The sequence below is a fragment of the Thamnophis sirtalis genome, unplaced genomic scaffold, assembly GCF_051295495.1.
Source record: "Thamnophis sirtalis isolate CommonGarterSnake01/CBP01778 unplaced genomic scaffold, rThaSir2_p1.2 scaffold_9, whole genome shotgun sequence".
Taxonomy (NCBI): domain Eukaryota; kingdom Metazoa; phylum Chordata; class Lepidosauria; order Squamata; family Natricidae; genus Thamnophis; species Thamnophis sirtalis.
In genome coordinates, this window is record NW_028261389.1 from 74,753,335 (window position 1) to 74,780,623 (window position 27,289).

A 27,289-nucleotide genomic window follows, 5' to 3' on the forward strand; every position below is an offset into this window, starting at 1 on the left:
GCTGCGCATGCTGGAAAGCCAAAGACCACTTGCGCGTGCTGGCCAGCTGGCCCTTGGGTTTCTGGTGCCTGCATGTGCATTCATGCACGTGTGTTCCAATTTGGGTACTCAGTCCCAAAAAGGTTTGCCATCACATGATCTAGATCCTACCCCTAATCTTTTTGGACTCTTTTATTTACCTATCTAAATAGATACCCATGAAACTGCAGAAATTTTAATCTAGGCTGTAGCATCCCAGTATATGTGCAAACAAAAAATATTATATGTAAGATCGCTTGGCTATTGCATCAGAGGAAAATAGTTTCTTGTTTTGTTTTTCATAAGTCAAAACTTTAGCTTGGATTCAAATGGAGGAGAAAACACACACCCGAGACATCACACACGCCGATTCAGTCCAGATTGTTTCGCCACACACATGCAATTATTTCCATTTATCCAAAAATGAATTTATGGTGCTGAATTTATGGCCTGGGTGCATTTATCTCATTGATTAGTTGCATCTGGTTTTGTCTGAGATATCTACTGAACAATTTGGGGATTTAGAATTCCCTACTGTTCTTTCTTTGGGGGAGTTACTCTCATATTGCTTTAAAAATGTAAATTGATTTCCATTAGTTGCCGATTGGTTTGGAAGTGAAAGTGCATTTCTCAAGATCATTCCTTTTCTGTCAAGTCTTCCCTTTGCGGAGACGCTGTTCCTGAACATCCAGAAAAATGGACTGTTTAATCACAATATGACCATCTCTTACCTCACTCTGATTCTCCTGTCCTTAAGAAGGTAGCTGATAGTCCTCTTCTTTTAATAACCCATAATCCCCTGCGAGGTGGAGTCTGGGCAACTGAATGGAGCTGAGTATTTACTGGCCAGATGCCCTTCCTGTCACCAATGCGGAGTTACCGTATTTTTCAGAGTATAAGACGCACCAAGATTTTGAAGAAGCAAATTTTTTTAAAAAAAGTTTTTGCACTCTGCAGACCTCCCAAAAAGGTCCGTTTTTCGCGAAAACGGGCCAGGTTTTTTTTTTTTGTTCAAAAAAAGGGCATGAATAGCCTTTAGGCGGCTTGTAGAGTGCTCCTGGGGGTGGGGTGGGTTGGGGGCACAAACGAGCAAAAAAAGCCTGGTTTTTTTGCAAAAATGGGCCCGTTTTTTGTCAAAAAAAGGTTGTGCATAGCGTTTAGGAGGCTTATAGAGTGCTCCTGGGGGCTGGGGTGGGGGGAAATTGAGCAAAAAACGCCCCGTTTTTCCCTCATATCTGCCCTCCCCAGCCCCCAGGAGCACTCTGGAAGCCTCTTAAAGGCTATGCACGGCCATTTTGGGGAAGGGGGCGGGATTTCAGGAGGCAAAAAATGTTGTATTCAGTGTATAAGACACACCCAGATTTTCAGCCTCTTTTCTGAGGGAAAAATGTGCGTCTTATACTCTGAAAAATATGGTACGTATATTCTCGTGCCCAGAGAGAGAAATATCTGCCTCTATCTAGGCTCGAACTCACAGCCTTCTGATTGTGAGTCAAGAGCTCCACCTTTAGGCCACTGCTCCACTCAAGAAGGTAACTGATAGTGCTTTAATGAATTCATTTCCTGAGATCTTGATGAGCGTTAGCATCTGTCTAACTCTTACCGATTCCAAGAACCAAGGATGTTTGTTTGTTTGTTTATTGTTTGTTTGTTTATTATATTTATATGCCGCCCTTTTCCCCCAAAGGGGACTCAGGGCGGCTCACAACTCAAACCAGGGAAGGGGGATACAGACAAATTTTTTTAAAAAATGACACATAACAATGCATAATTTAAAACACACAACAGTCATACCATTCGAGACGGGGGCAACAGCTCTTTAGCCCCAGGCCTGTCGAAACAGCCAGGTTTTAAGGGCTTTGCGGAAGGCCTGGAGGGTGGTGAGGGTTCGAATCTCCACGGGGAGTTCGTTCCAGAGGGTCGGAGCAGCCACAGAGAAGGCTCTCCTCGACCTCCGGGTAGTCGCCAGTCGACACTGGCCGGCGGATGGAATTCGGAGGAGGCCTAATCTGTGGGATCTAATCAGTCTAGTGGAGGTACGCCAAGTCTGGGAAACGTTAAATTTAGACATACGGTAGATGTCACAAAGTGGCTCCTCCCTTATATTTGTCTCACGGCTTCCTTCCTTTCGCCTGTGGGCCAGTTAATCTTGATCTGTTAAAGAGATTTGGAAGTTAGGAAGAAAGCTTGATAAGATAAAAGCTTCTCATTCTTTCTGAGGGAACATTTGTTGAATTTTTCATTGCTGATGTTTCTCCTCCACTTGGATCCAAGCTTATGAAAAAAACGAAACAAGAATCTCTTTCCTTCAGGTGATGTACCCAGTTCTTGAAACTGTCCATCATCTGATCCCCTAATCTTTGTTGCTCTTGTCTGCGCTCTTTCCAAATATTGAAAGAGATATTCCCATAGGGCCACGCTTGCCCTAAGTGGCCCACGAAGCCATGTCACCTGGAACATGTGGCCTTGCATTTTTTGTGTTTCTGGTGCGCTGTCCTTCATGCGTGTGGCAGTGCCGAAAACTGGGGTGTGCATGCGCGCCGGCCAGCTGATTGTGGGGTGCACATGCATGCCAGAACCTGAAAGTTTGGCTTTTCCAGAGCGTGATCCAATTGTGCGTGCGGCAGTACCAAAAACTGGCCTGCGCATGGACGCCAGTCAGATGATCGTCAAGTGTGCATGCGCCCTAGAACACGGGAGTTTGGCTTTTCCAAAGCATGGCCCTGATAAGCATGCATGCGTGCATGTGATGTTTCCATGCGACCTTTTCGGCACTGAGTGCCAAAAAGGTTTGCCATCAATGCCATAGGGGTTCTACCAGCCAAGGGCAGAAGCTTAAGAGATTTAGAATAATCAAGACTCTACCCATAATCAGGACTTTACTCTACTCTACTCTACTCTACTCTACTCTACTCTACTCTACTCTACTCTACTCTACTCTAAGCTACACTACTCTACTCTACTCTACTCTATGCTATTCTTAGAGGAGGTCAACCCTGACTGCTCTTTAGAAGGCCAGATCCTGAAGAGGAAACTCAAGTACTTTGACCATTTAAGGAGAAGGAAGGACTCCCTGGAGAAGAGCCTCATGCTGGGAAAGATGGAGGGCAAAAGAAGAAGGGGACGGCAGAGAAGGAGGTGGCTGGATGGAGTCACTGAAGCAGTCGGCATGAGCTTAAATGGACTCCAGAGGATGATAGAGGACAGGAACGCCTGGAGGAACGTTGTCCATGGGGTTGTGATGGGTTGGACACGACTTCGCAACGAACAACAACTCTATTTTATTCTACGCTACTCTATTCCTGAGTAAATAGCATGGCTATGATCACATCTGTTCACATGAACGCATACTGGGAAGACACAAAGGGCATTATATGAACCAGCTCTGAAATGTATTTGCTCCGTTGTATGATCTGGACGTACTTGTAAGCTGTTGTTGCATCATCCGACAAATACACGTCAGCACAATGAAAAACCAATTAGCTCAAGAACACACGCCTATGATAAGAATGCATTTTAGAGAAGAGCAAAGTCACATTAATCCCGTAGACCAGAGGTGTCCAACCTTGGCAATTTTAAAATCTGTGAACTTCGACTCCCAGAATTCCTCAGGCAAGCCATGTTGAAGTCCACAACCTTGCCAAAGTTGTACACCCTTGCTGTAGAGTAACTGTGATGCGTTGGGGCAGTCAAATAGGATTTAAGATCTCTTACGACGGAGCTATCAAGAGCCACCAGAGTAGACATGAACTGGTCTCCTTTCAGTTGAGATACCTATTAATTCATATCCAAGACCATACACTCTCCTTGGCAACAATCGGAAACTGGTCACAATGATCTTTTGCCAGGACATCTGCAGGCTTGAGGGTTCCTTGGTGGTCTCCCATCCTAGTACTAACCAACTCCAGCCCAGTGGTGGATTGCTCTTACCTTTGCTACCAGTACGCTGTTCGTGGTCCGTTTGTGTATGCGCCAGACGTGCGCTGCGCACGGATGTGCACTCCACCGCCCCTGCAACACCCAGCTGCTCATCGGAGGTTGTGCAGGCACCACACGCTATGCGCGCATGCGCAATTGGCCCAGTTGCCTTAAAAACAGGTAAGGAACGCGGGTGGGGAGGTGGCCCAAATGAGCCACCGTACCGGTACGGTGGCCGCTCCTCCCGACTACTACCAGTACAGCCGTACTGGGTCGTACCAGGCCGTACCAGGCCATACCAGCAGGAACCCACCACTGCTCCAGCCCTACTTAACTTCTGAGTCTAAGCAAAGTTGGTCAGTTCTTGCAATTTGCTGAAACCTTGGTAGATCTTCCAACGAAGAGCGCCAGTCGATTTTGCAGAGGTCTCCTAAGTTGAACCATTGCGTCCTAACCACTCTGGAGGCCTCAGGGGAGCTCCCAGATGATCCACAAGTCTGAGATTAGCAACTCTTTCCCCTCCTCCTCCTCCTCCTTTTCTTATTTGTTAGAAGCCAACCACAATTTCTTACAGCATGTCAACATCAGACGCGCTATGTTGGAAGGCACATTGAGGATGGTTGGCAATTGTGATGTTCTCCTCCTGGAATTCCATGTGTTTCAGTCTGCTGACCTCACTGCTGTGGTTTTAAATGCTGTACGTGCAACTCTTTCCAAGACTGATTAAAGTCAGATGGCTCCCTATTCAGTGAAATAGTTGGCAGGGCCAAAATGATGTAATCCAGAGGTAGATTCTTGCCAGATCTGGCTTTCTTCCCCTTCCTTTCAAGCACTGCCCAACTTTTGTGAACCCCAAAACGTTTTCACCTCCTCAGTACAAAAAGACAGATCACTCATCCTGAGCAGAAACATCGTGTGTTTGTGTGTGTGTGTTTGTGCACACTCTAGAAAGAGTGTCGAGAAGAGCAACAAAGATGATTAGGGGACTGGAGGCTAAAACATGTGAAGAATGGTTGCAGGAACTGGGTATATCTAGTTTAGGGGTCCGCATGTGGCTCTTTCATCCCACTGCTGCAGCTCCCTGTTGCTGGTGGGCTCCACAATTGATAGGACTTTCAGTTAGGAGAGGTGGAAGAAAAAGGACCTCACGCCTAGGAGGAGACTCTATGTTGGGGGAAGCGGACTTACGGCTGGCTCTAGAATTGAATGGGGGCTTCCGGTTAGGACCTTTGTGGCTCTTTGAGTATTTAAGGTTACCGACCCCTGGTCTAGTTTGGTGAAAAGGACTAGGGGATAATACCACTTTATAATGCCTTGGTAAGGCCACACTTGGAATACTGCATTCAGTTTTAGTTGCCATGATGTAGAAAAGATGTGGACACTCTAGAAAGAGTGCAGAGAAGAGCAACAAAGATGATTAGGGGACTGGAGGCTAAATCATACGAAAAATGGTTGCAGGAACTGGGTATGTCTAGTTTAATGCAAAGGAGGGCTAGGGGGAGACATGATAGCAGTCTTCCAATATCTCAGAGGCTGCCGCAAAGAAGAGGGAGTCGAGCTATTCTCCAAAGCACCTGAAGGCAGGAGAAGAAGCAATGGGTGGAAATTAATCAAGGAGAGAAGCAACTTAGAACTGAGGAGAAATTTCCCGACAGTGAGAACAATTAATCAGTGGAACAACTTGCCTCCAGAAGTTGTGAATGCTCCAACACTGGAAGTTTTTAAGATGATGTTGGATAACCATTTGTCTGAAGTGTTGTAGGGTTTCCTGTCTAGGCAGGGGGTTGGACTAGACGATCTCCAAGGTCCCTTCCAACTCTGTTATTCGTGTATGTGTGCAAATGCACAACCTGATTTGTATTAGGATCCTTACACATACGGTCTCTCTTAAGCAACAGATAAAAATCTGCAATCCTGTTGGATCTCGGATGCACTGATCCTTGACATCCTTTGGAAGTCCTTGCTCAAAGTTGGTGAATTCTGAATGTCCTTGGCCCAGTGACCATCGCTTGGCCTCAATGCTTCTTCTGTAATATGTTCAAAAAAGATCTTCTAAAGCACATAGATGTGCAGCCAACAAGAGGTGCAAAAGCAAAATGCCAAATTCTGACTTTTGAGATGAGAGAATCCCCAAAACTAGCTAAAAATAAGTGTATGTCTATGAAAGAGGGGGGGCGGAGGGAGAGGGGGAGGATAGGATAGGAATGGAATAGGAGTAGAGTATAGTAGAGAAGAGTAGAATAGAATCTGGAAGGAAGGAAGGAAGGAAGGAAGGAAGGAAGGAGGGAGGGAGGGAGGGAGGGAGGGAAGGAAGGAAGGAATAGGAGTAGAGTAGAGTAGAGAAGAGTAGAATAGAATCTGGAAGGAAGGAAGGAAGGAAGGAAGGAAGGAAGGAAGGAAGGAAGGAAGGAAGGAAGGAAGGAAGGAAGGAAGGAATAGGAGTAGAGTAGAGTAGAGTAGAGTAGAGTAGAGTAGAGTAGAGTAGAGTAGAATCTAGAAGGGACCTTAGAGGTCTTCTAGTCCAACCCCCTGCTCTAGCAGAAGACCCTATACCATTTCAGACAAGTAGCTGTCCAATCTCGTCTTAAAAACCTCGAGAGATGGACTACCCACAACTTCTAGAGGCAACTTCTGTTCCACTGGTTAATTGGTCTCACTGTTAGGAAGTTTCTGCTTAATTTCAGGATGTTTCTCTCCTTGATTAGTGTCCCATCCATTGTTTCTTGTCCTGTCTTCAGGTGATTTGGAAAATAAGTTGACCCCCCTCCTCTTTGTGGCAACCCCTCAAATACTAGAAGACTGCTATCATGCCCCCACCCCAGTCCTTCTTTTCTCTAGCTAAACCCAAATCCTGCAATCGTTCTTTGTATATGTTAGTCTCCAGGCCTTTAATCATCTTAGTTGCTCTTCTCTGCAACTAAGAGACAGACAGAGAACACTGTGGATCTTCCCCTTAATATTTCCCAGTAAAGATTTCCAGCATGTCTCCATCATGTGAGAGTCCTCTATGGCTCTAAACAGAAGTTCTGTTCTTCTTAGAGCTGGGTAGCTCAAGGGCAGTGATGGCTAACCTTTTTCGGATCACCCATAATGCTACATGTGCGACACCCCCCTCCCCACGCGCATGCATGCGCGACCCCTGCCCCACCTCTGCTTTTGGCACGCGATGGGCCCATTTTCTGCCCTCCCCAGCCTCGAGACGCTTTCTAGGAGCCTGGGGAGGGCGAAAACAGCCTCCCCGCCCCCCTCAGAGGTCCTCCGGTGCGCGAAAAACGGTCCTACGGGCAAACCGGAAGTTTGGGAGTGGACTTCCTGTTTGTGCGTTGGGCCGTTTTTCACCCTCCAGAGCCTTCAGGAGATTTCCCTGAAGCCTCCGGAGGGTGAAAAATGGCGAAAAAGAAGGCCAAAGTTAGCTGGCCAGTTCGCGCATGCGCACTGGAGCTGATAGGGCAACGCCTCGCGTGCCCTAATACATGGCTCTGTGTGCTATAGGTTCGCCATGACAGCTCTAGGTGAAGTGAATCAGGTTGTAAGGATTCCTTCCTTCCTTGCTTGCTTCCTTCCATTCATTCATTCATTCATTCATTCATTCAATTATGTAGGATGGAGCCGGCTTGCTTTAATGGAAATCGACAGAAAAAAATCTCAGTAGCAAACATTAGCTCTTTATAGCCATGTAATCAAACTGGGTTTTAATGGTGTAGTAGCAATTCCCAGAATTTATTAATTCATGTTGTGGGACAGCAAGAAATCCAGTGCTGACTGTAATGGTCCACATTGCCAGAATTATTTTTTTAAACAGAAAGGGAAGGAGGGGGGGGAGTGAGTGAGTGTGTGAGGGAGGGAGGGAGAGAGAGAGAGAGAGAGAGAGATTGAAAAACAAACAAAAAAGGTCCTTGTTCCTTTTGGCAAAAGTTTGCTAGATTCTGGTCATAACATTATTCAGTGGTCTCCTAATTGAATTCTCCACTGCGCTTGCCCTGGGTCCCTTCACAACCATTGGCAAAGTGGAGAGAAATGGAAATAATTATAACAATCAAAGTTGTCTTTGCCATTATTCCGAGACTGTCCAGTTCTCTCCCGCCTCCTTGTTTTTTTTCAGTAGGTTGCTGGTCTTGTTGTATTCGGGTCTTTTCCCATGTAAGATTGAGATTGTCTTGGCAACATTTCGGCGAGATCTCACTCGCCATCTTCAGGCTGGGTTTTGGGCTTAGAGCGTAGTCGGAGCTGCCATCTTTCTATAAATCTTGGTGGGGGTGTGTGGAGTGCTGGCTTTGTTTCAGTAAGTGGATGGATTGGATGGGATGGGAGTAAAAGCTTTTTACTCACACAAACACAAAGCCGAAAACTCCAGCCTGAAGATGGCGAGTGAGACCTTGCCGAAACGTTGCCAAGACAATCTCAATCACACACACACACACACACACACACATATATATATACACACACACACATACATACACACACACACACACACACACACACACACACACACACATATAGGCAGTTGTATTAACCACTAAGCCACAAGGTTCTCCTCCTTTATCAGCTGAGCCAGGGAAATAGGTATGTATTTAGTGTCACAACCCCTGGTATGCCCAAATATGGGAGGAGGCACACTGTTGCCTTTGTTAAAGTAAAAAAATATTGGCTTTCTGTCTGGATGGTCTCTTGTGATGAGCCGATAAACAGAGAAAGGAAGCAGTATGCCTCCTCCCATATTTGGGCATACCAGGGGTTGTGACACTAAATACATACCTATTTTTCTGGCTCAGCTGATAAAGGAGGAGAACCTTGTGGCTTAGTGGTTAATACAACTGCTTAATATGTAATACAGCACAGGTTCAAATCCCAGTAAGGGTATGGCTAGCTGATGAGAGCTAAATAGCTTGAAATAGATCTATACTAGTCTCCCTTTATTTATTTATCAGCACAAATACAACACACACACACACACACACACACACACATACACATCGATACAGACCATCGATTAACAGGTCTGAAGTAAAAACGACAGAGCTAATTACAGGTGGGAGGCGGTTGGATGGGCCTGTCACGCGCGCAGTGGCTAAATTGATCAATGATGTATAAAGGCAGATATCTCTTCAATGGTAGTTTTTACTCTCTGACGATGTTAGCAGAGGCTAACAAAAGCTAAGTGAATAATATATTTTAAGTTCCAGAGATCGCAATGTTTGTCTCTTCATAACTAACACACACACACACACACAATCAGGAAGTTGAGAGTTCAGCCCTAGGCAGCTGCAGATGTTTCCCTATCAGAGCACAAAGGGAAAATTTACAGTATGCTGCGAACTCCACAGAGGTGTCAGGAAGGGCATCTGGCCCGTAAATGCTCATCTCCATTAAGTTGCCCCAACCCTACCTCAATAAAAGGGATTACAAGGTCATAAAAAGAAAAAATGTATGTATAAGTATCAGTGACGTGCGGTCAGCTTTAGCCCCGGTGAGGCTGTTTTTAGACTTGTGGACTTCAACTCCCAGAATTCCACAGCCAGGCATGCTCAGTTCCGATTTAAAGCGACAGCATTTTCCCCCCTTGCAAAATAAGTTTTCCCATTCTTTTTCTTCTCCCTCCCCCTCCTTCCTCCCTCCTCCCTCCCTCCCCCCTCTCTCAAACAGACACACGCACACAGAGAACTTCGATCCTTCTCTCATTCACTCACTCTCAAACACAAACACAGAAGTTGGATTGGATATATTTTCCAAAGGCTTGAAAGCAGCTCCTCTGCCATACCCCCCCTCTTCCCCTGTTGCCTTCCAATCAAACTTTTGGAATTCCTCCCCCCCTCCCCACACACGCACCTTTTCCAGCTGTTTCAGAGACGATTTCAACTCTGCTTTTCCCTGCCCTGCCCTCCCCTCTTGAAAAGCCAGAGCTCTGAAGTCAGACTGAGCTAGTCGCTCCCAGAAAACTCTAAAAAGCCTCTAAAAATGCCCTCTACAGGAGGCGAGAGAATACGTGCCTCATTTGCATAAGAAATTCTTCGCTTGTTAACCCTTGCTTAACTCTTAAAAGGCAAAAAAATCCTTATGCAAAAGAGGCCCCTAGTTCTCTGGCCTCCTCCTAGTTAATACTGAGAGCAGACACCAAGCCACTCTGACTTGAAATCTGGTAGCAGCTACCCTGGCTTTAATTATTTTAAGAAAATTATTTTAAATCCTTTCCTTTCCCTGAGGAGACTGGTGAGGCTCCGCCTCCCTTGCCTCTAGTGACTGCACGTCCCTGATAAGTGTGTGTGTGTGTGTGTGTGTGTGTGTGTGTGTGTGTGTGTGTGTGTGTGTGATTCTAGCCATTATCTATCCATTGCAGGATGACGGCCTCTTCCTCATGTTTCCAACCAATAGGGTCTTGAACTTTCTTTTGCTGATTGGGCCCACAATACTTACTGATGTTGTATACATAAACGAAAGTATGCAATATCATCAAAAGAATAAAAAGAATTGAAATGGAAATGGGCCGGTCACACAGCAAGAAGAACTGATGGTAGGTGGACCAAGGCAGTCATAGAATCGGTATAGAATCGGCCCCGGCCCCATCTATTCTCCGCCTCCCGAGTCCCAGCTGATTGGGAGGGAATGGGGATTTGACAGTATCCTTCCCCTGTCACACCCACCAAGCCACACCTACCAAGCTATGCCACACCCACCAGGCCACGCCCACAGAACTGGTAGTAAAAAAAATTCTGAATTCTACCACTGTCCCTATCCCCCAAATTTATCTGAGCAAAATTATCTTTTTCTTCTTCTGTGCTAGTTGAAATCTCTCCTAAGCACTGCTTCGTTTATCATAATCATCTCTGTCTTTAAAAGCCACTAATCTCTCTATATTCCTGCGCCCTCCCACCCAAACTATCAATCACATGGCTGCCAGTTGTTGAAACTTGTGTCTTTGTGGACACGGTCCAATTTAACTTGGCAGTTGCAACTGACTCTCTAAAAGCTCTGGGATCAGGGATGGATTAACTAAAGACTAATTGATTAAAATGGGACTAATGTGCTAGATCAGGGTTTCTTAAATGTTTTTCACTCAAGGTCCCTTCCCACTTTTCATAATTATGGAGGGTCCCAAAATAGATGTTTGTTTGTTTATTTGTTTGTTTGTTTGCTTGGGCTATACTTATCAATATTTACCATATTAAAAATTAAAATGGATGCGCTTGGTGCCACTACGGCTTCCCACAGTTATTTGATGGGATTTTAATGTTGTATTCTTTTTCGTGAGAGCCAGCTTGGTTGAGTGATATTAAGGTATCAGGTTGGAAACCAGGAGACTGTGAGTTCTAGTCCCACCTTAGCCTGATTAAGGTATCAGGTTGGAAACCAGGAGAGTGTGAGTTCTAGTTGCACCTTAACCTGATTAAGGTATCAGGCTGGAAACCAGGAGGGTGTGAGTTCTAGTCCCATCTTAGTCTGATTAAGGTATCAGGCTGGAGACCAGGAGGGTGTGAATTCTAGTCCCACCTTAGCCTGATTAAGGTATCAGGCTGGAAACCAGGAGGGTGTGAGTTCTAGTTGCACCTTAACCTGATTAAGATATCAGGCTGGAAACCAGGAGGGTGTGAGTTCTAGTCCCACCTTAGCCTGATTAAGGTATCAGGTTGGAAACCAGGAGGGTGTGAGTTCTAGTCCCACCTTAGCCTGATTTAAGGTATCAGGCTGGAAACCAGGAGACTGTGAGTTCTAGTCCCACCTCAGCCAGTCGGGTAACCTTGGACCAATCACCTTTTCTCAGCCCACTTCCGAAAACTATGCCAAGGCAACGGCAGAACCTTGTCCAGGCCGTTGCCAGGAGCCAGCGCTGTCTTGAAAGCACCCAATAAATCCATAAAAGTTGAGCATAGGCTAACAAATCCTTTTCTAGAACTTTGAGGGGATCTTGAGCGACCTCCAAGGAACCATACTTTCTAAAATATTCTAGATCGGAATTGTCAAAACTCGATTTCATTGAGGGCCGCCTCAGGGTTGTGTTGTGGTGGGCGTGACCAGTTCGATGTCAACTCGTGTCAAGGCTGCCTGGGGTGGCCCGAGTACTTTGCCAGTGTAAAGGGGCTCCCGAGCTCCGTTTTCGGCTGCGACGGCCTCCTGCAACTCTCTGCCAGCGAAAATGGAGCCCCGTCTAGCTACTGTCAGATCCACCCCAGGCTGGTCCTTTGCTGTTTCCAGGGTGGCTCCATGTGGCACGTCTAAGCACCCCACGGGCCAGACGATTCACCGACAAATGTGCGCTCGACAAATGCGCGCTGACAAAACTGCACTGACGAAACCGCGCCGCGATGAAACAAACAACATTCCACGACACAAAAACAACGTTATAACCCTAACCCTAACCCCTAACGTTGTTTTCGTGTCCCACTATGTTGTTTTTTTCATCGCGGCGCAGTTTTGCCGGTGCGCATTTGTCGGGCGTGCATTTGTCGGGTCATGAAGTTTGACACCCCTGTTCTAAATTACGCCAGATGCGTTCTCTTCACGCATGACGTTTCAGTGTTTTTGCCCATATTGTTACTCCAATCCAAACCCTTGTGTATTACGGCCGCTGAAGCTTCAGTTTCTCCTTAAAAAGCGAAAGTCTAATTAATTAACAGTTCATTAGGAAAGAAAACAAGGGACATGGTGGCTCAAGACGCTGAGCTTGTCAATCAGAAAGGTCGGCAGTTTGAATCCCCAGCGCCGTGTAACGGGGTGAGCACCCGTGACTTGTCCCAGCTTCTGCCAACCTAGCAGTTCGAAAGCATGTAAAATGCAAGTAGAAAAATAGGAACCGTCTTTGGTGGGAAGGTAACAGCCTTCCGTACGCCTTCAGTGTTTAGTCATGCCAGCCACATGACCACGGAGACGTCTTCGGACAGCGCTGGCTCTTCGGCTTTTAAACGGAGATGGGCACCGCCCCCTGGAGTTGGGAACGACTAGCACCTATATGCGAGAGGAACCTTTACCTTAGGAAAGAATGGGCCCAACATTCTTAGAGGAGATTACATATCCAAATCTATTTCCATCTCTATCTATGCCGGCCTTTCTCAACCAGGGCAACTTGAAAATGTGTGGACTTCAACCCCCAGAATTCCCCAGCCAGTCACGCTGACTGGGGAATTCTGGGACTTGGAGGCAACACGCCTTCAAGTCGCCATGGTTGAGAAACACCAACCTTTAGTGTGCATTGATGAATTCCTTGGAGTCATTCTTGGCAAGAGGAATAAATCCAGAAAGCGAATTTTCCATCCCGTCCTTCTCCTTTTTTCCTTTCTTAATTGGGATTCTTTTAACTTTCTGTTTGGGGAGATGTTATAGCTGGCCGATTTAGGGAAGGCTCCTAAACTCTATTTTTTTTTTTCTTTTCCTAAGAAGATTCAAGATGGAAACACCCTGTTAATTTGCGAACTGGGAACACATCTTTCATATTTCACTGACTAAATCCGTTATTTATCATCCCCTAGGGGTTATTTCAAGCTAGGCAACAGTCATCTTCAGCCAGGGCCTGTTCTCCTGTTAGGCAGAAGGAAGCAGCTGAACTCAAAAAGCAGATTCTGAAGGGCCAGAAAGGAGATGAGGAAAAACCATCCAACTTCCCTCAAATAGTCTTCTAGACTATGAATAACAGAGTTGGAAGGGGGCTTGGAGGTCTTCTAGTCCAACCCCCTGCCCAGGCAGCACACCCTATTTCAGACAAATGGTTGTCCAGTCTTTACTTAAAAACTTCCAGGTTGGAGAACATACAACTTCTGGAGGCAAGTTGTTCCACCGATTAATTCTTCTCACTGTCAGGAAATTTCTCCTTTGTTCTTGTCCTTGATTGGTTTCCACCCATTGCTTCTTGTTCTACCCTCAGGTGCTTTGGAGAATAGCTTGACTCCCTCTTCTTTGTGGCAGCCCCTGAGATATTGGAAGACTGCTATCATGTCTCCCCTAGTCCTTCTTTTCATTAAACTAGACATACCCAGTTCCTGCAATCGTTCTTCGTACCTCCATCCATCTAATCCAAGGGTCTCAAACTCAAGGCCTAAGGGCCAGATGCAACCTGCGGGGTGCTTAAATCCATCCCAGCCAGTCCATCACATGTATACGCTCTCCTGCTTGAGGCAGAGGGTTGGACTAGAGAACCTCTAGAGTTCCTTCCAACTCTGTGATTCTGTTAAGATGTGAAAGGACCCCTCCTGAAGGATTAGAGCATACACAGAATGTAACCTAATTCAGCTTTTGTTAAGTTTGCTGTGGAGAGAAGCTCCATCGTAACCTAACGTGCCAACTTCATAGATAAAACTTCTAGGCGAATTGTCAAGCCTGGCCTAGTAAAATAACAAGTGGATTGTGCAAAAGAACCTTGCTTGCAACTTGAAACGGGTGTTCAGCATCCCCTAACAAAGCTCTGTCTTATATGCCAGAAAATGGGGCTGCCCCTGAAGAGTGTTCGAAGACTACAGTTGGTCCAGAATGCAGCCGCGCGAGCGATATGGGGTGTATCTAGATACACCCATGTTACACCTATCCTCCGCGAGCTGCACTAGCTCCCCATAGGTCTCCGGACGCGCTTCAAGGTGCTAGTTGTTACTTTTAAAGTCCTACATGGTTTAGGACCTGGTTACCTGAGAGACTGCCTCCTGCCACTTACCTCCCAACAACCAACAAGATCGCACAGGTTGGGCCTCCTCTGGGTGCCGTCAACCGGACAATGCCGGCTGGCGGCCCCCCGGGGGAGGGCCTTCTCTGTTGCTGCGCCGGCTCTGTGGAACGATCTACCCGTAGAGATCCGGACCCTTACCACTCTCCCGGCCTTCTGTAAAGCTGTCAAGACCCGACTGTTCCAGCAGGCCTGGGGCTATTGATTGATATCCATCCCCGCTTAGATGGAATGGATGATGTGGGCTTTTAATTGTATTTTTTATTCTTAAATTTTAAATGTTTCTTTTGTCTTGCTGTGGGCCGCCCAGAGTCCCAATGGGAGTGGGCGGCATACACATTTTATTAAACTCAAACTATTTCTTTTCTCTTCTCACATTTTCACATTTCACATTTTATTGAGATTTATAGGCCGCCCTTCTCCCTGAGGGGACTCAGGGCGGCTTACAATCACAAGGGGAGGGGGTGCAACCAAGAGACAAACAATAGTGAACAAAATAAAATGGTAAACCACAACATGCATTCAACAGTCAGCACTCAGGCGGGTAAATTGGAAACCTATCCCCAGGCCTGCTGGGAGAGCCAGGTCTTGAGGGCTGTGCGGAAGGTCTGGATGGTGGTGAGGGTACGAATCTCAACGGGGAGGTCGTTCCACAGGGTCGGAGCTGCAACAGAAAAGGCTCTCCTCCGCGTAGTCGCCAGTCGGCACTGACTGGCGGATGGAATTCGGAGGAGGCCCAGCCTGTGCGATCTAATCGGTCGGAGGGAGGTGATCGGCAGAAGGTGGTCTCTCAAATATCCAGATCCACTACCATGGAGTGCTTTAAAGGTGGTCATCAATACCCTGAAGCGCACCCGGAGACCGACAGGTAGCCAGTGCAGCTCGCGGAGGATGGGTGTAATGTGGGCGAATCGCGGTGCGCCCACTATCACTCGCGCGGCTGCATTCTAAGGTCCTTTTTTTTTTCAGTGCGCTGAGAAAAATCATGAGGTTTGTGTAACATGAAATAATGTTTCTAACACTATGACTATCTGTGCAAGCTGTGTAAGAATTATATGAAGTTTGGTGCAGCTGGCGTCTGTTTTTTTCTCTCTCTCTCTCTCTACGCCTGCTCTGTTAAGGTGGGAGACAAAAATGTCACTTTTTGATTTCTGCAGAAAATAAAAACTGATTATCAGTAGCCTCGTGGTCAGCGTTTCATTGGCATTATCAGGTTCTGAGCTGAATTCGAAAACCTTACAGATGAATTAGAGCCAAGGTGGCACAGTAGGTAGAGTGCAGTACTGCAGGCCACTTCAGCTGACTGCTATCTGCAGTTCAGCAGTTCAAATCTCACCGGCTCAGGGTTGACTCAGCCTTCCATCCTTCCGAGGTGGGTAAAATGAGGACCCGGATTGTTGTTGGGGGCAATATGCTGACTCTGTAAACCGCTTAGAGAGGGCTGAAAGCCCTATGAAGCGGTATATAAGTCTAACTGCTATTGCTATTGCTAATTACTATTTTTTGTAAACAAGCTTCATTTAGGATGATCACCATAGCCTTTAGCTTTGGGCTGTCCAGTTCTTCCTGCTTTCTTGAAAGAGGGGGGGGGGGAAATACCTCAAGACAACTGAACATTTTGAGAGCTGAGCTTAGATACTACCTTCGCTGAATATTTGCAGATGTGCTCCCTCTTGCTTGATGCTCACTGAGTCTCAAACTATCTATTAAAGTTTAAATATAGAAAGAACACACTGTCCTTTTGCCTATTTCCAAACAAAAACCAAAAGCTTTTTTTTTCCTCTCGAGAGCAAAAAGGCACTTAGAATGAGAAAAAAAATACACCAATGAATTAATCGACGTTTATACGGAGCTGAGTGCTCTTCTGCTTTTTTTTTCTTCTTCTTCCTATTTTCAGATTCTTCTGAAGGATCTTTAAAAGCCTTTACGCATCGAGGAGACATCAAGGCCTACGTTCTTCGTCAAACCGGAGAAGTAAACCTGGTTTCTGAGGAAGGTTAGTAAGTTAGTCAATTGAAAGATTCATTTTGGGGGTTTCTGGGCTACCCTTAAGATCAATTTCCCCGCTTAGGATGCCCTGCGATCGGGAGAAGAAAAATAATTAAAAATATTGAGCAAGGCCGACGATTGGATAGGCAACACAAATGGTCCAAGATCTGTGGGACAAAACGTATCAGGAGAGATTTAAGAAACTGAATAGGTATAATCTGGAGTAAAAGGGTCACCAACCCTTGGCAACTTTAAGGCTTGCGGACTTCGACTCTCAGAATTCCTCAGCCAGCGTTGCCTGTCATTCTGCATTGCTGGCAGTCGTGGCAGCAATGCAGAATTTAATATAATATTCGTGATGGTGGGATTCAGCCAGTTCGCACCTATTCGGGAGAACCGGTTGTTAACTTTCTAAGCAGTTCAGAGAACCGGTTGTTGGAAGAAATCTCCTTTTGTTTTTTTTCCACTTTACAGGGCTAACCCTGTAAGGAAACATTCTGGTGTTGTTTCTAGCCTCATCTCTATTGCCCTTACAGAAACTGCCTCTCCGGTTAACCCTTATTACAATATTTTTTGCTTGTAAAAGTTTTTATTTTCCATTTTTTCATTTTCATACACTCACATATATACTGTGCATAGCCGGAGCCATACAACATTAAACAATAATCGCAGCAATTCCTCTTGTCAACAATACCCCAAAAAATAGAAACCCAATATACCTCTTCCACTATCTGTACACCTCTTTCTTCCACCCCCCTCCAACTTTCTATCTTCCCTCCATCATCCCCCTCTACCCTACTTCCCCTCCCCCTCTACCACTCCTCTCTCCCGATCCACTCCCTTCCTTCTCACCCTCCCTCCCATCCTCTCTGCCGCCCTCTCTACCCATCTTTCTTCTATCCCACTCCTCCTCCCCTTGGTGTATTTCCACTATATGTCAATGTACTTAACTTATCCTATTTTTACAGAGAAATTAAAGAAAAACAGTATACAAGTGAAATCGCATTACGTTATTTTGGGGAGTATAAGACGCACCTTTTTCCCTCAAAAAAGAGGGTGAAAATTGGGTGCATCGTATACACTGAATACAGCATTTTTGGCTTCCTGAAACCCTGCCCTCTTCACCAAAATGACCATGCATAGCCTTTGGAAGACTTCCAGAGAGCTCCTGGGGGCTGGGGAGGGCAGAAATGAACGAAAAACTGGCTGTTTTTTGCTCAATTTTCCCCTCCCCCAGCCCTCAGGAGCACTCTATAAGCCTCCTAAAGGCTATGCATACTTTTTTTTTGATGAAAAACAATAGCAATAGCAATAGCAATAGCAGTTAGACTTATATACCGCTTCATAGGGCTTTCAGCCCTCTCTAAGCGATTTACAGAGTCAGCATATCGCCCCCAACAACAATCCGGGTCCTCATTTTACCCACCTCGGAAGGATGGAAGGCTGAGTCAACCTTGAGCCGGTGAGATTTGAACAGCCGAACTGCAGAACTGCAGTCAGCTGAAGTAGCCTGCAGTGCTGCATTTAACCACTGCGCCACCTCGGCTCTCTAAAACGGTCCATTTTTGCTCGTTTTGGGGGAGGGCACCTCCCAGGAGCACTCTACAAGCCTCCTAAAGGCTATTCATGCCTTTTTTTTTTTCTTTTTTTTTAACGGGCCCGTTTTGGGGAGGTCTGCAGAGTGCAAAAATGTTTTTTTTTATTTGCCTCTTCAAACCCTTGATGCGTCTTATACTCTGAAAAATACGGTACATCGTAACATCTAAGGCGACGCGCCCATTGACATGAGTGACTTTGAGTTGGCCACGCCCACCCAGTCACATGACCAACGAGCCCCGCCTACCCAACTGGTCATTAGGGCAGAGAACCTGGTTTTTAAATTATTTGAATCCTACCACCACTGAGAGTGGCTGAATAGGATATATATATATATATATATATATATATATATATATATATATATATATATATATATATATATATGTGTGTGTGTGTGTGTGTGTGTGTGTGTGTGTGTGTGTGTGTGTGTGTGTGTGTGTGTGTGTGTGTGTGTGTGTGTATACACATACATACATACATACATACATACATACATACATATATATATGCTTTTATGAGTTCTTTCGCCAGCTTTGGTTTCACATAAATATGGAGCAAAATCTTAGCCAGAGTTTCTTGGCTGGATCACTCGGTATTTCCATGCCAGAACTCTGGGGAGTTTGAAAAGAAAGCCAAGAGGCAGGACCTTCCTTTCTGAAAAAAATGCACACTCAGTACTTTGTGCTTCCAAGAAACCAACAGATGCTTGTAGTGTGACTATAGAGATTCTCGCTCATCCAGGATATGGTTCTCCCAAAGGTGCTTTTTTTTTTCAGGAGGCAACTGGACTTTCTTGCTTTTTCTTTGGAAGGCGTTTCGCTTCTCATCCAAGAAGCTTCTTCAGCTCTGACTGGAAGGTGAGGAATAGAAGGATTGGTACTCCTTGCAAACAGCTGGTCATTTGCATCCTTTTAGAGGGTCGTTGAGGCCACTTGGAGGTTCATCTCCTGGGTCCTGTAGCGGGTCTTGTAGTCTGCAATTATTTCCCTCTGGAAATCCGTTCCTACTCCCACACCATTCCAAGGGTTTTCATCCGCCTACTGCCAATTACCTCCACTCGACCAATTAGATCCCACAGGTTAGGCCTCCTCCGAGTTCCATCAGCCAGTCAATGTCGACTGGCAACTACGCGGAGGAGAGCCTTCTCTGTGGCAGCGCCGACCCTATGGAACGAATTCCCCATGGAGATTCGTACCCTCACCACCCTCCAGACCTTCCGCATAGCACTTAAAACCTGGCTGTCCCGACAGGCCTGGGGTTAAAGACCTTCACCGTACCCGAATTGTATGAATGTTGTGCTTTTAATGATGTATTGTCCTATATGTAACTCGGTTTGTCTCCCCCTCCCTTTGAATTGTGAGCCGCCCTGAGTCCCCTTGGGGAAAAGGGCGGCATACAAATATTAATAAATACAAATACAAATCCCAAATTGTATAGCTAAAAGTCTGTACAGATTCTTAGTCATCCAGATCCGGAAAAAGCACCTTTGGGACAACTTTGACCTGGATGACTGAGAATTTCTACGGACATTTAGCTATACAATTTGGGATAAATAACCTTGGAATGGGGTGGGAGTAGGAATGGATTTCCAGAGGGAAAAAATTGCAGACTACAGGAACCATTTGCACCACTCAGGGGAGACCCTGAGGACACAGCTAAACCTCCAAGTGCTTCAAGGACCCTCTAAAAGGATGCAAATGACCAGCTGTCTGCAAGGAGGATAAAACATTCCCCACTGTTGTGACTCAGCAGAAGTTTGCTGTGAGTTGAGTCGGGATGCAAGATTAACAATGCAGCTGGGGCTCGTTAGGGGCGTCTTTTGGTGATAAAAGGACGGATGGTTGCAGGAGTCAACGTTCATTCATTCGTTCATCATTCATCGGTCGTGGTTTGTTTGTGAGAGACACTTGGAGAAGTGATTTGCTTTCTGTAACCCTGATTCAAGGAGACACTTGGAGAAGTGAATTGCTTTGTAAGAGTTTTGTTTTGCCTTCTGTTATCAGAGACTTTATTTATGTTTATTTTTGGGCTCGCAGTCAGTCTGAGCCGAAGACTGATAAAGTTCTTTCCTTTCAAGTTTGTCTGCCTGTCGTCGGTTAACGAGCGAGGAAGGGGGGACAGAACACCCCACTATCCTATCAGAGCTGAAGAAGCTTCTTGGATGAGAAGCGTAACATCTTCAAAAGAAAAAAACAAGAAAGTCCAGTTGCCTCCTGAAAAAGCACCTTTAGGACACTGTGTGTGAGACAGAGAAAGATCGAGGAGAAGATTTGTGTTGAGGCATTTGTTAAGTGAGTTTTGCCCCATTTTACGACCTTTCTTGCCTCGGTTGTTAAGTGAATCGCCGCAGTTGTTAAGTTTGTAAGCCAGTTGTTAAGGGAATTTGGCTTCCCCGTTGTCGGAAGATCGCAAAAGGGGATCCTGTGACCCTGGGACACTGCAACCGTCATAAATACGAATCAGTGGCCTGGCAGGTGAATTTAGATCACATGATCTAAAAGGGTGTAACCATGAAAAACAGCCATAAGTCCCTTTTTTCAGTGCCTTTGTAACTTTGAATGGTCCCTAAATGAACAGTTGTAAGTTGGGGACTATTTGTATAAATCTAAGTGCTATTAAATTTGCTTCGGTTGTGGCAGAGAGTTCTTATCCTCTCTGTCCAAATTTTGGACTTTGCTGTCTTCAAAAGTGTGGCTTTTGTCTTTCAAATATTTGCAGATGAACTGCTGAATATTGTCCAGATGGGTTTGTTCTCCTATGTTGTGCCACGAGTTTGTGAAATGGTTGTTTTGTTTCCCCAATGTACAAATCAGCACATTTGGAGGTTTTTTTTAAAAATACTTTTAACTTTATCCGGGCCAGAATATGAGATGGGCAGTGCCTAAATTCGACAAATCGAAAAATGAAATACAACTCAGAAGCAAACTGGCAACCAGCGCAACTTAACACAGCAAGACGTTGCTGTTGTATAAGCACAAAAAACTGCCCACATTTTTGCTTTTTGCATCCTCTGGAGCTTCCGGTTATTCTTCACGCTCAGCCGCATGTCGAGCCGAATGGGAATCGTGTTCCCTTCTGTCATCGGGAGGCTGTCTTGAATTTTGGCCTCCTGCACGAATAGAAGGAGCTCTTCCAATTGCAGAAGCCGAGTTTTCGGATCCAGAATTGTAATGTATTTACTTCTTCTGTTCCAAACACTTACGTCCAGCCACTGAACTGAGGTAGCTATTTGAAATAATCGGTAGGAATAAGGCTGGTCCCATTAGACCAGTGATGGGGAACCTCTTCCGCCTAGGGTGGCAAAAGCACACAGGTGCGCACTATCGCACATGCCCACGTACCCACCCCCATAATTTAATACTCCCCTGCACCTTGCCCCATGTGCATGCACGTGTGACACACACACACACCGGCCTGCTGCCCTGTGCATGCGCTTACGGCTTTCTTGGAGCCTCGGGAGGGCGAAAATGGCCTCCCACACCCCCCTGGAGGCCTGTTTTCCGATTTCCGGTGGGCCCAGTAGGTCCATTTTTCACCCTCTCCAGGCTCCAGAGACTTTCTAGGAGCCTGGGGAGGGTGAAAAAAGGCCCAACATGCAAACCGGAAATCAGTTCCTAAACTTCCGGTTTGCACGTTGGGCGTTTTTTCGCCCTCCGGAGGCTTCACTACTCTGGAGGCCGAGAAACGGCCGAAAACCAGCTGGCTAAAGTGCGCATGCACGCTGGAGCTGAAGGGCAATGCCTCGCGTGCCTTCAGAAATGACTTCGCGTGCCGCCATGGACCTATAACCTTCCGTCAGGTTTTAGAGCCATGGGCATGGGGAAAAGCGATTTCCACCGACAATAATCATGTTAGCAAAGAGGATCATTCTGCAGTTGAAAGAATTTGCGTGTTGTTTGTTTGATGTGACAATTTGCTTGTTGTTTTTTTGATTTGACTTTCCCTGCTCTCCATAACAGGTTCCATCATTCTCAAGGTACCTACGACTCTTCGAACCTCTCTGAAATTATCTGGAACGAAGGTGGAAGTCAGTCCAGAGATCCAATTGCAGGATATTGAGACTGTCTCAAGAGACAATCGTGTCACAGTGACAGGTGAGATTTGTTTGATGATGTTGTTGTTAGTTGCGAAGTCGTGCCCGACCCATCGCAACCCCATGGACCACGTTCCTCCAGGCCTTCCTGTCCTCTACCATCCTCCGGAGTCCATTTAAGCTCAGGCCAACTGCTTTGGTGACTCCATCCAGCCACCTCCTTCTCTGTCGTCCCCTTCTTCTTTTGTCCTCCATCGTTCCCAGCATTAGGCTCTTCTCCAGGGAGTCCTTCCTTCTCATTAGGTGGCCAAAGTACTTGGTGATTGCCTATGTTTACTGAACAAGCCAGCATCATAACCCTCATCATGATCCTTTTTCATGCTGGCCAGTTGGAGCTAACCAGAGTTCTTTGAATTCAGATGTGAATTCTGGTTAGTTTCAGCTCAGAAACAATGTTTTTGGTCTTCAGGCTCTTGGGGATTAAAGCAGAAGACTTGTAAAATAATAGAATGGACTAGGGATAGGATAGGATAGGATAGGATAGAAATAGAGAATATAATGGAATGGAATGGAATAGAATAGGTTTCATTATTTTTCCACCTCAAGCACTAAGTTCAGAAGTGGTTTCCAAATAAGAAACAAAATTAATTGTGTTCCTTTCTTTAATCAAAGCACTCAATTTGGCCATCTCTGCTAGCTCCGTCAATTTTTGGACACACACACACACACCCTCAGGGAAATTTGAACTATGTTCTCATTTATAATATGGAAGAGAATAAAATGTTTTCTTGCTTTGTTCAAATGCAGGTGTGTCCATCCCACACCCCTCAGGCCGCAGATAGCACTGGACAGCTAATAATGCAGCCCCCACAAGATCGTGAACTTTTAACTTCATTATGTGATTTTTAGCAATAGTTACTATATTATATATTTTATAGGTGGCCCAAGAAAATTTCTCTTTACTCAATGCCACTCAGCCAAGCCATAAAGGTTGGACATGCCCGATTTAATTAAACCTCTCTCTCTTCCCCCCCCCTCTCAGAGAGATTGAGAGTGATTGAGAGAAAGAGAACGAGAGAGGGGGATTGAGAAAGAGAGATTGAGAGGCTGAGAGAGAGAATGATTAAGAGAGAAAAAGACTGAGAGAGAAGATGGAAAGAGAGAGATTGAGAAAGGGAAAGATTAAGAGTGAGAAAGTGATTAAGAGAGAAAAAGACTGAGAGAGATGGAGAGAGAGAGAGGTTGAGAAAGAGAGAGAAAAAAGAAATACAGATAGAAATTGAGAAAAAGAGAGGTTGAGCGAGCGAGAGAGAAAGTGATTAAGAAAAAAAGATTGAGAGAGACAGATTGAGAGAAAGAAACAGATGGAGAGAGAGAGACAGAAAGAAAGAAATTGAGAAAAAGAGAGGTTGAGAGAGAGAAAGTGGTGAAGAGAAAAAAATTGAGAGAGAGAGAGATTGAGAGACAGACAGATTGAGAGAAAGAAAGAGATGGAGAGAGAGAGAGAGACAGAAAGAAATTGAGAAAAAGAGAGCTTGAGAGAGATATAGAGAATAGGATAGAATAACAGAGTTGGAAGGGACTTTGGAGGTCTTCTAGTCCAACCCCTTGCCTAGGTAGGAAACCCTATACCACTTCAGACAAATGGTTATCCAACTTCTTAAAAACTTCCAGTGTTGGAGCATTTACAACTTCTGGAGGCAAGTTGTTCCACTGATTAATTGTTCTCACTGTCAGGAAATTTCTCCTCTGTTCTAAGTTGCTTCTCTCCTTGATTAGTTTCCACCAGTCTCAGAGAGACAGAGAGAGAGGAGAGAGAGAGAGAGAGGAGAGAGAGAGGAGAGAGAGAGAAGAAAGACAGAGAGAGAGGAGAGAGAAGAGAGAGAGGAGAGAGAGAGAGAGAGAAGAGAGAGAGAGGAGAGAGAGAGGGGGAGAGAGAGGAGAGAGAGAGAGGAGAGAGAGAGGAGAGAAAGGGGGAGAGAGAGGAGAGAGAGAGACAGAGAGAGAGAGGGAAGAGAGGAGAGAGAGAGGAGAGGGGGGAGAGAGAGAGAGAGTGGAGAGAGGAGAGAGAGAGACAGAGAAAGGAGAGAGAGAGAGGAGAGAGAGCGGGGGAGATAGGAGAGAGAGAGAGAGAAGCCACACACATTGACCAAAGCAAGGCTCTCCATAGATCTGTATCATGATGTATCTCTCTGCTCTTCAACTTAAGACTTTTCATCCAAATCACGTCCGGTTTCATATTATCTAAAAACTTTGGCCGGACTTGCAAGCCATTTTCGTTCCTCATTTCCATGCTCCAAATGGAGCCCATTAGACCGAAGGCTACATAGCTCTGAATGAAATAGATTGACCTTGCTTGTCACGGTTAAGGAATGTCCTTCTTAATGGCGAGGTGCCACAACTTGGCCGACTGTTATCTTACTTTATTTTTTGTATGACGGGGCCTTGATTGTGCAGCTGATCAAGTTGTGCTGTTCGTATTTGCAGAAAGAAAGCCGTAGTTAGAAAGTTTATTTTAGAAGCGTTAAAAATAAACCACCAGCAGCGACATGCGTCTTTCTTGATGATTTGGGACGCGGGGGTGGGGTGGGGGAGGGCCTCCTAAACAGGAAACTAAACGGATCCATCCGTCGCTTTTATTTTCTACAACAAGAATAGTGTTAGAATAGTAGAAAAGCACCAGTGGTGGGTTGCAGGCGGTACGCCCCGGTACGGGCATACTGGTGCCTGCCCGGAGCACCAGGTACCATTCTGGTACAGTGCTCCGAAGGGCCCACCTGCCCGCCTGTGCTCCTTATACCTGTCTTTAAACTCTTCGGTGTTTCCGTGCACGCGCATGGTGTGTACAACGCCTGCGTGACGCTGGAGCGTCGCGGAAAAGTCGCTGGAAGGTAAGATGCATGCGCTCGCTGCACGCGTACATGTGGAGGACACCGGGACCCGTTGCAACCATACTAGTTGCAATGGGATCTGGAACCCACCACTGAAATGCACATTATTTCCATAGCAAGTGAGATAAAGCAGGAATGGTTCAATTGATTACTTTATTTAAAGAGGAAAAATATGTTATTACTTGCTGATAGCCTGGCACAGCCCAGGTATCTATTTATCCCAATCCTGTATTAGAGAGAGCCCCCTTGTGGAGCACTGTGAAGTCGTTACCATGGCAACTCCACTGTGCTATACAATAGAAGCCGTTTTAAGGCACCACAGGCTGTATCTTAACGGAACCGGAATCCAAAAGGCACACTATCACTGTCAAAAGTACTGTGACTTGACACTATAGATATAATCCAGTCCTTTTCATTTCAGCGGCCCAGGCGTTCCAGAGTTATGCTGGAACACAAACACACACACACGGATACACACCGCAAGGGGTGTCTTACCCCCACAGTATTTGTTTCCAGAGAGTAAGTCATCTGTGTACCAAGTTTGATTGAAATTGCTGGAGGCGTTCCAGAGTTATGCTGGAACACACACATACACACACACACACACACACACACACAAAGAGAGAGCCATTCAGATAGATAGATAGATAGATAGATAGATAGATAGATAGATAGATAGATAGATAGATAGATAGATAGATAGATAGACAGACAGACAGACAGACAGACAGACAGACAGACAGACAGACATAGTGTCTGTATGTATGATAGACTGACAGACATTTTATATGTAAATTAGATTTCTGATTCTCTTTTTTCTAAATCTCTGCCAAGGATTTCAAGCTTCTAATTCTACCCCTCACTCATCCTAGATTTGTGATGAGATGAGATGAGATGAGATGAGATGAGATGAGATGAGATGAGATGGATAGATAGATAGATAGATAGATAGATAGATAGATAGATAGATAGATAGATAGTTAGATAGATAGATAGATAGATAGATACAGATAGATAGATAGATAGATAGATAGATGATAGATCGATAGATAGATAATGATAGATAGATAATGATAGATAGATAATGATAGATAGACAGACAGACGGACAGACAGACAGACAGAGATATAGAGAGATAAAGAGATATAGATTTGGATATCACTTCTGGAATTTGTGCTTGTGAAGAAACAAAAGAGGAAACTTTGGTCTTGGTTTTGTTGATTAGAAAGGTTTGGTGTTATATAAATGGCTAGTTTTATACTAATGTGTAAAGAGCAAAAAGTTGTGGCTGAGGCTGGAGTGTGTTTATCTTGTGCTGTGCTGGGGAGGGTTGGAAGTCAATACCCCCTTTCCTTTTCTTTTTTTCCCTTCCCCCCTGTATTTCACATCCCCCGTCCCCTTTGCTGCCCCTTAATTTAAAATGGCTTCTACTGTACTGCCGTAAAACGGCTTCTACTGTACAGCACAGTGGAGTTGCCGTGGTAACGGCTTCACAGTATTCCCCAAGGTGGCTCCCTCTGGTAGGGGGGGAAATCCAACATTAGAAATCACGTTTGTAATCCGGACATTTCCCCACTATAAATTAATACAATGCCGGGTTATCTACTAGTAATAAAATAAAAATGATTTGTTTTTTAAAAAAAAGAATGGTGTGGAAGGCCATAAACTCCATATTTGAACTTAGAGAGAAGTCGCATAAACAACACGCTTGGCAAGTTCTAAGCGAGGGAGCGAGTTTATAAGTGTTTTTTTATGAATCTCAGCGCCACAGTTAATTGGGTATTATTGAAAAGTCGAATTCCATCCTCTTCTATTTAGCAGCCTGTTCTCCTTATACACCAGAGGAAAGGCAGGGTTAGCCAACACTCTTTCAAGGATAATGGTTCATAAATGCATCCCCATAAATCTGCAGATGTGATTGGACGATGAAATAAATTGTTTGGCCAAATAAATCACCGTTTAGAGAGAATAGGGGAAGGGGATAGTCACTCTGCTTTAGCTATTTCATAGCTCCAAAATAGATGATTGCCTCGGGATATGGTCCCGTTTTCTAATTTGCTTAATCATTGGAAGCAAATTGAAATCTTGGTGAGATTTATTTCTCCCCACCGTACAGTAGAAAGTCCGCTAAGCCAGCGGTTGCCAACTGGTGGTCTGTGAGAAAATTTTGGTGGTCCGCAGAAAAATTATTTGCATTAT

General features: G+C 45.3%; 1 protein-coding gene across 2 annotated transcripts in view; it reads left to right on the forward strand.

The window, feature by feature from the left end:
* The window catches only part of FAM185A (family with sequence similarity 185 member A), a 52,607-nt gene that overhangs the window by 19,347 nt on the left and 5,971 nt on the right, over positions 1-27,289 (forward strand). For both annotated transcript variants that reach the window (XM_087722280.1, XM_087722281.1), the window contains exons 6-7: positions 16,476-16,574; positions 22,126-22,260. In XM_087722280.1, the coding sequence (XP_087578406.1) occupies positions 16,476-16,574; positions 22,126-22,260 (234 nt within the window). The remainder of the gene's footprint in view (positions 1-16,475; positions 16,575-22,125; positions 22,261-27,289) is intronic.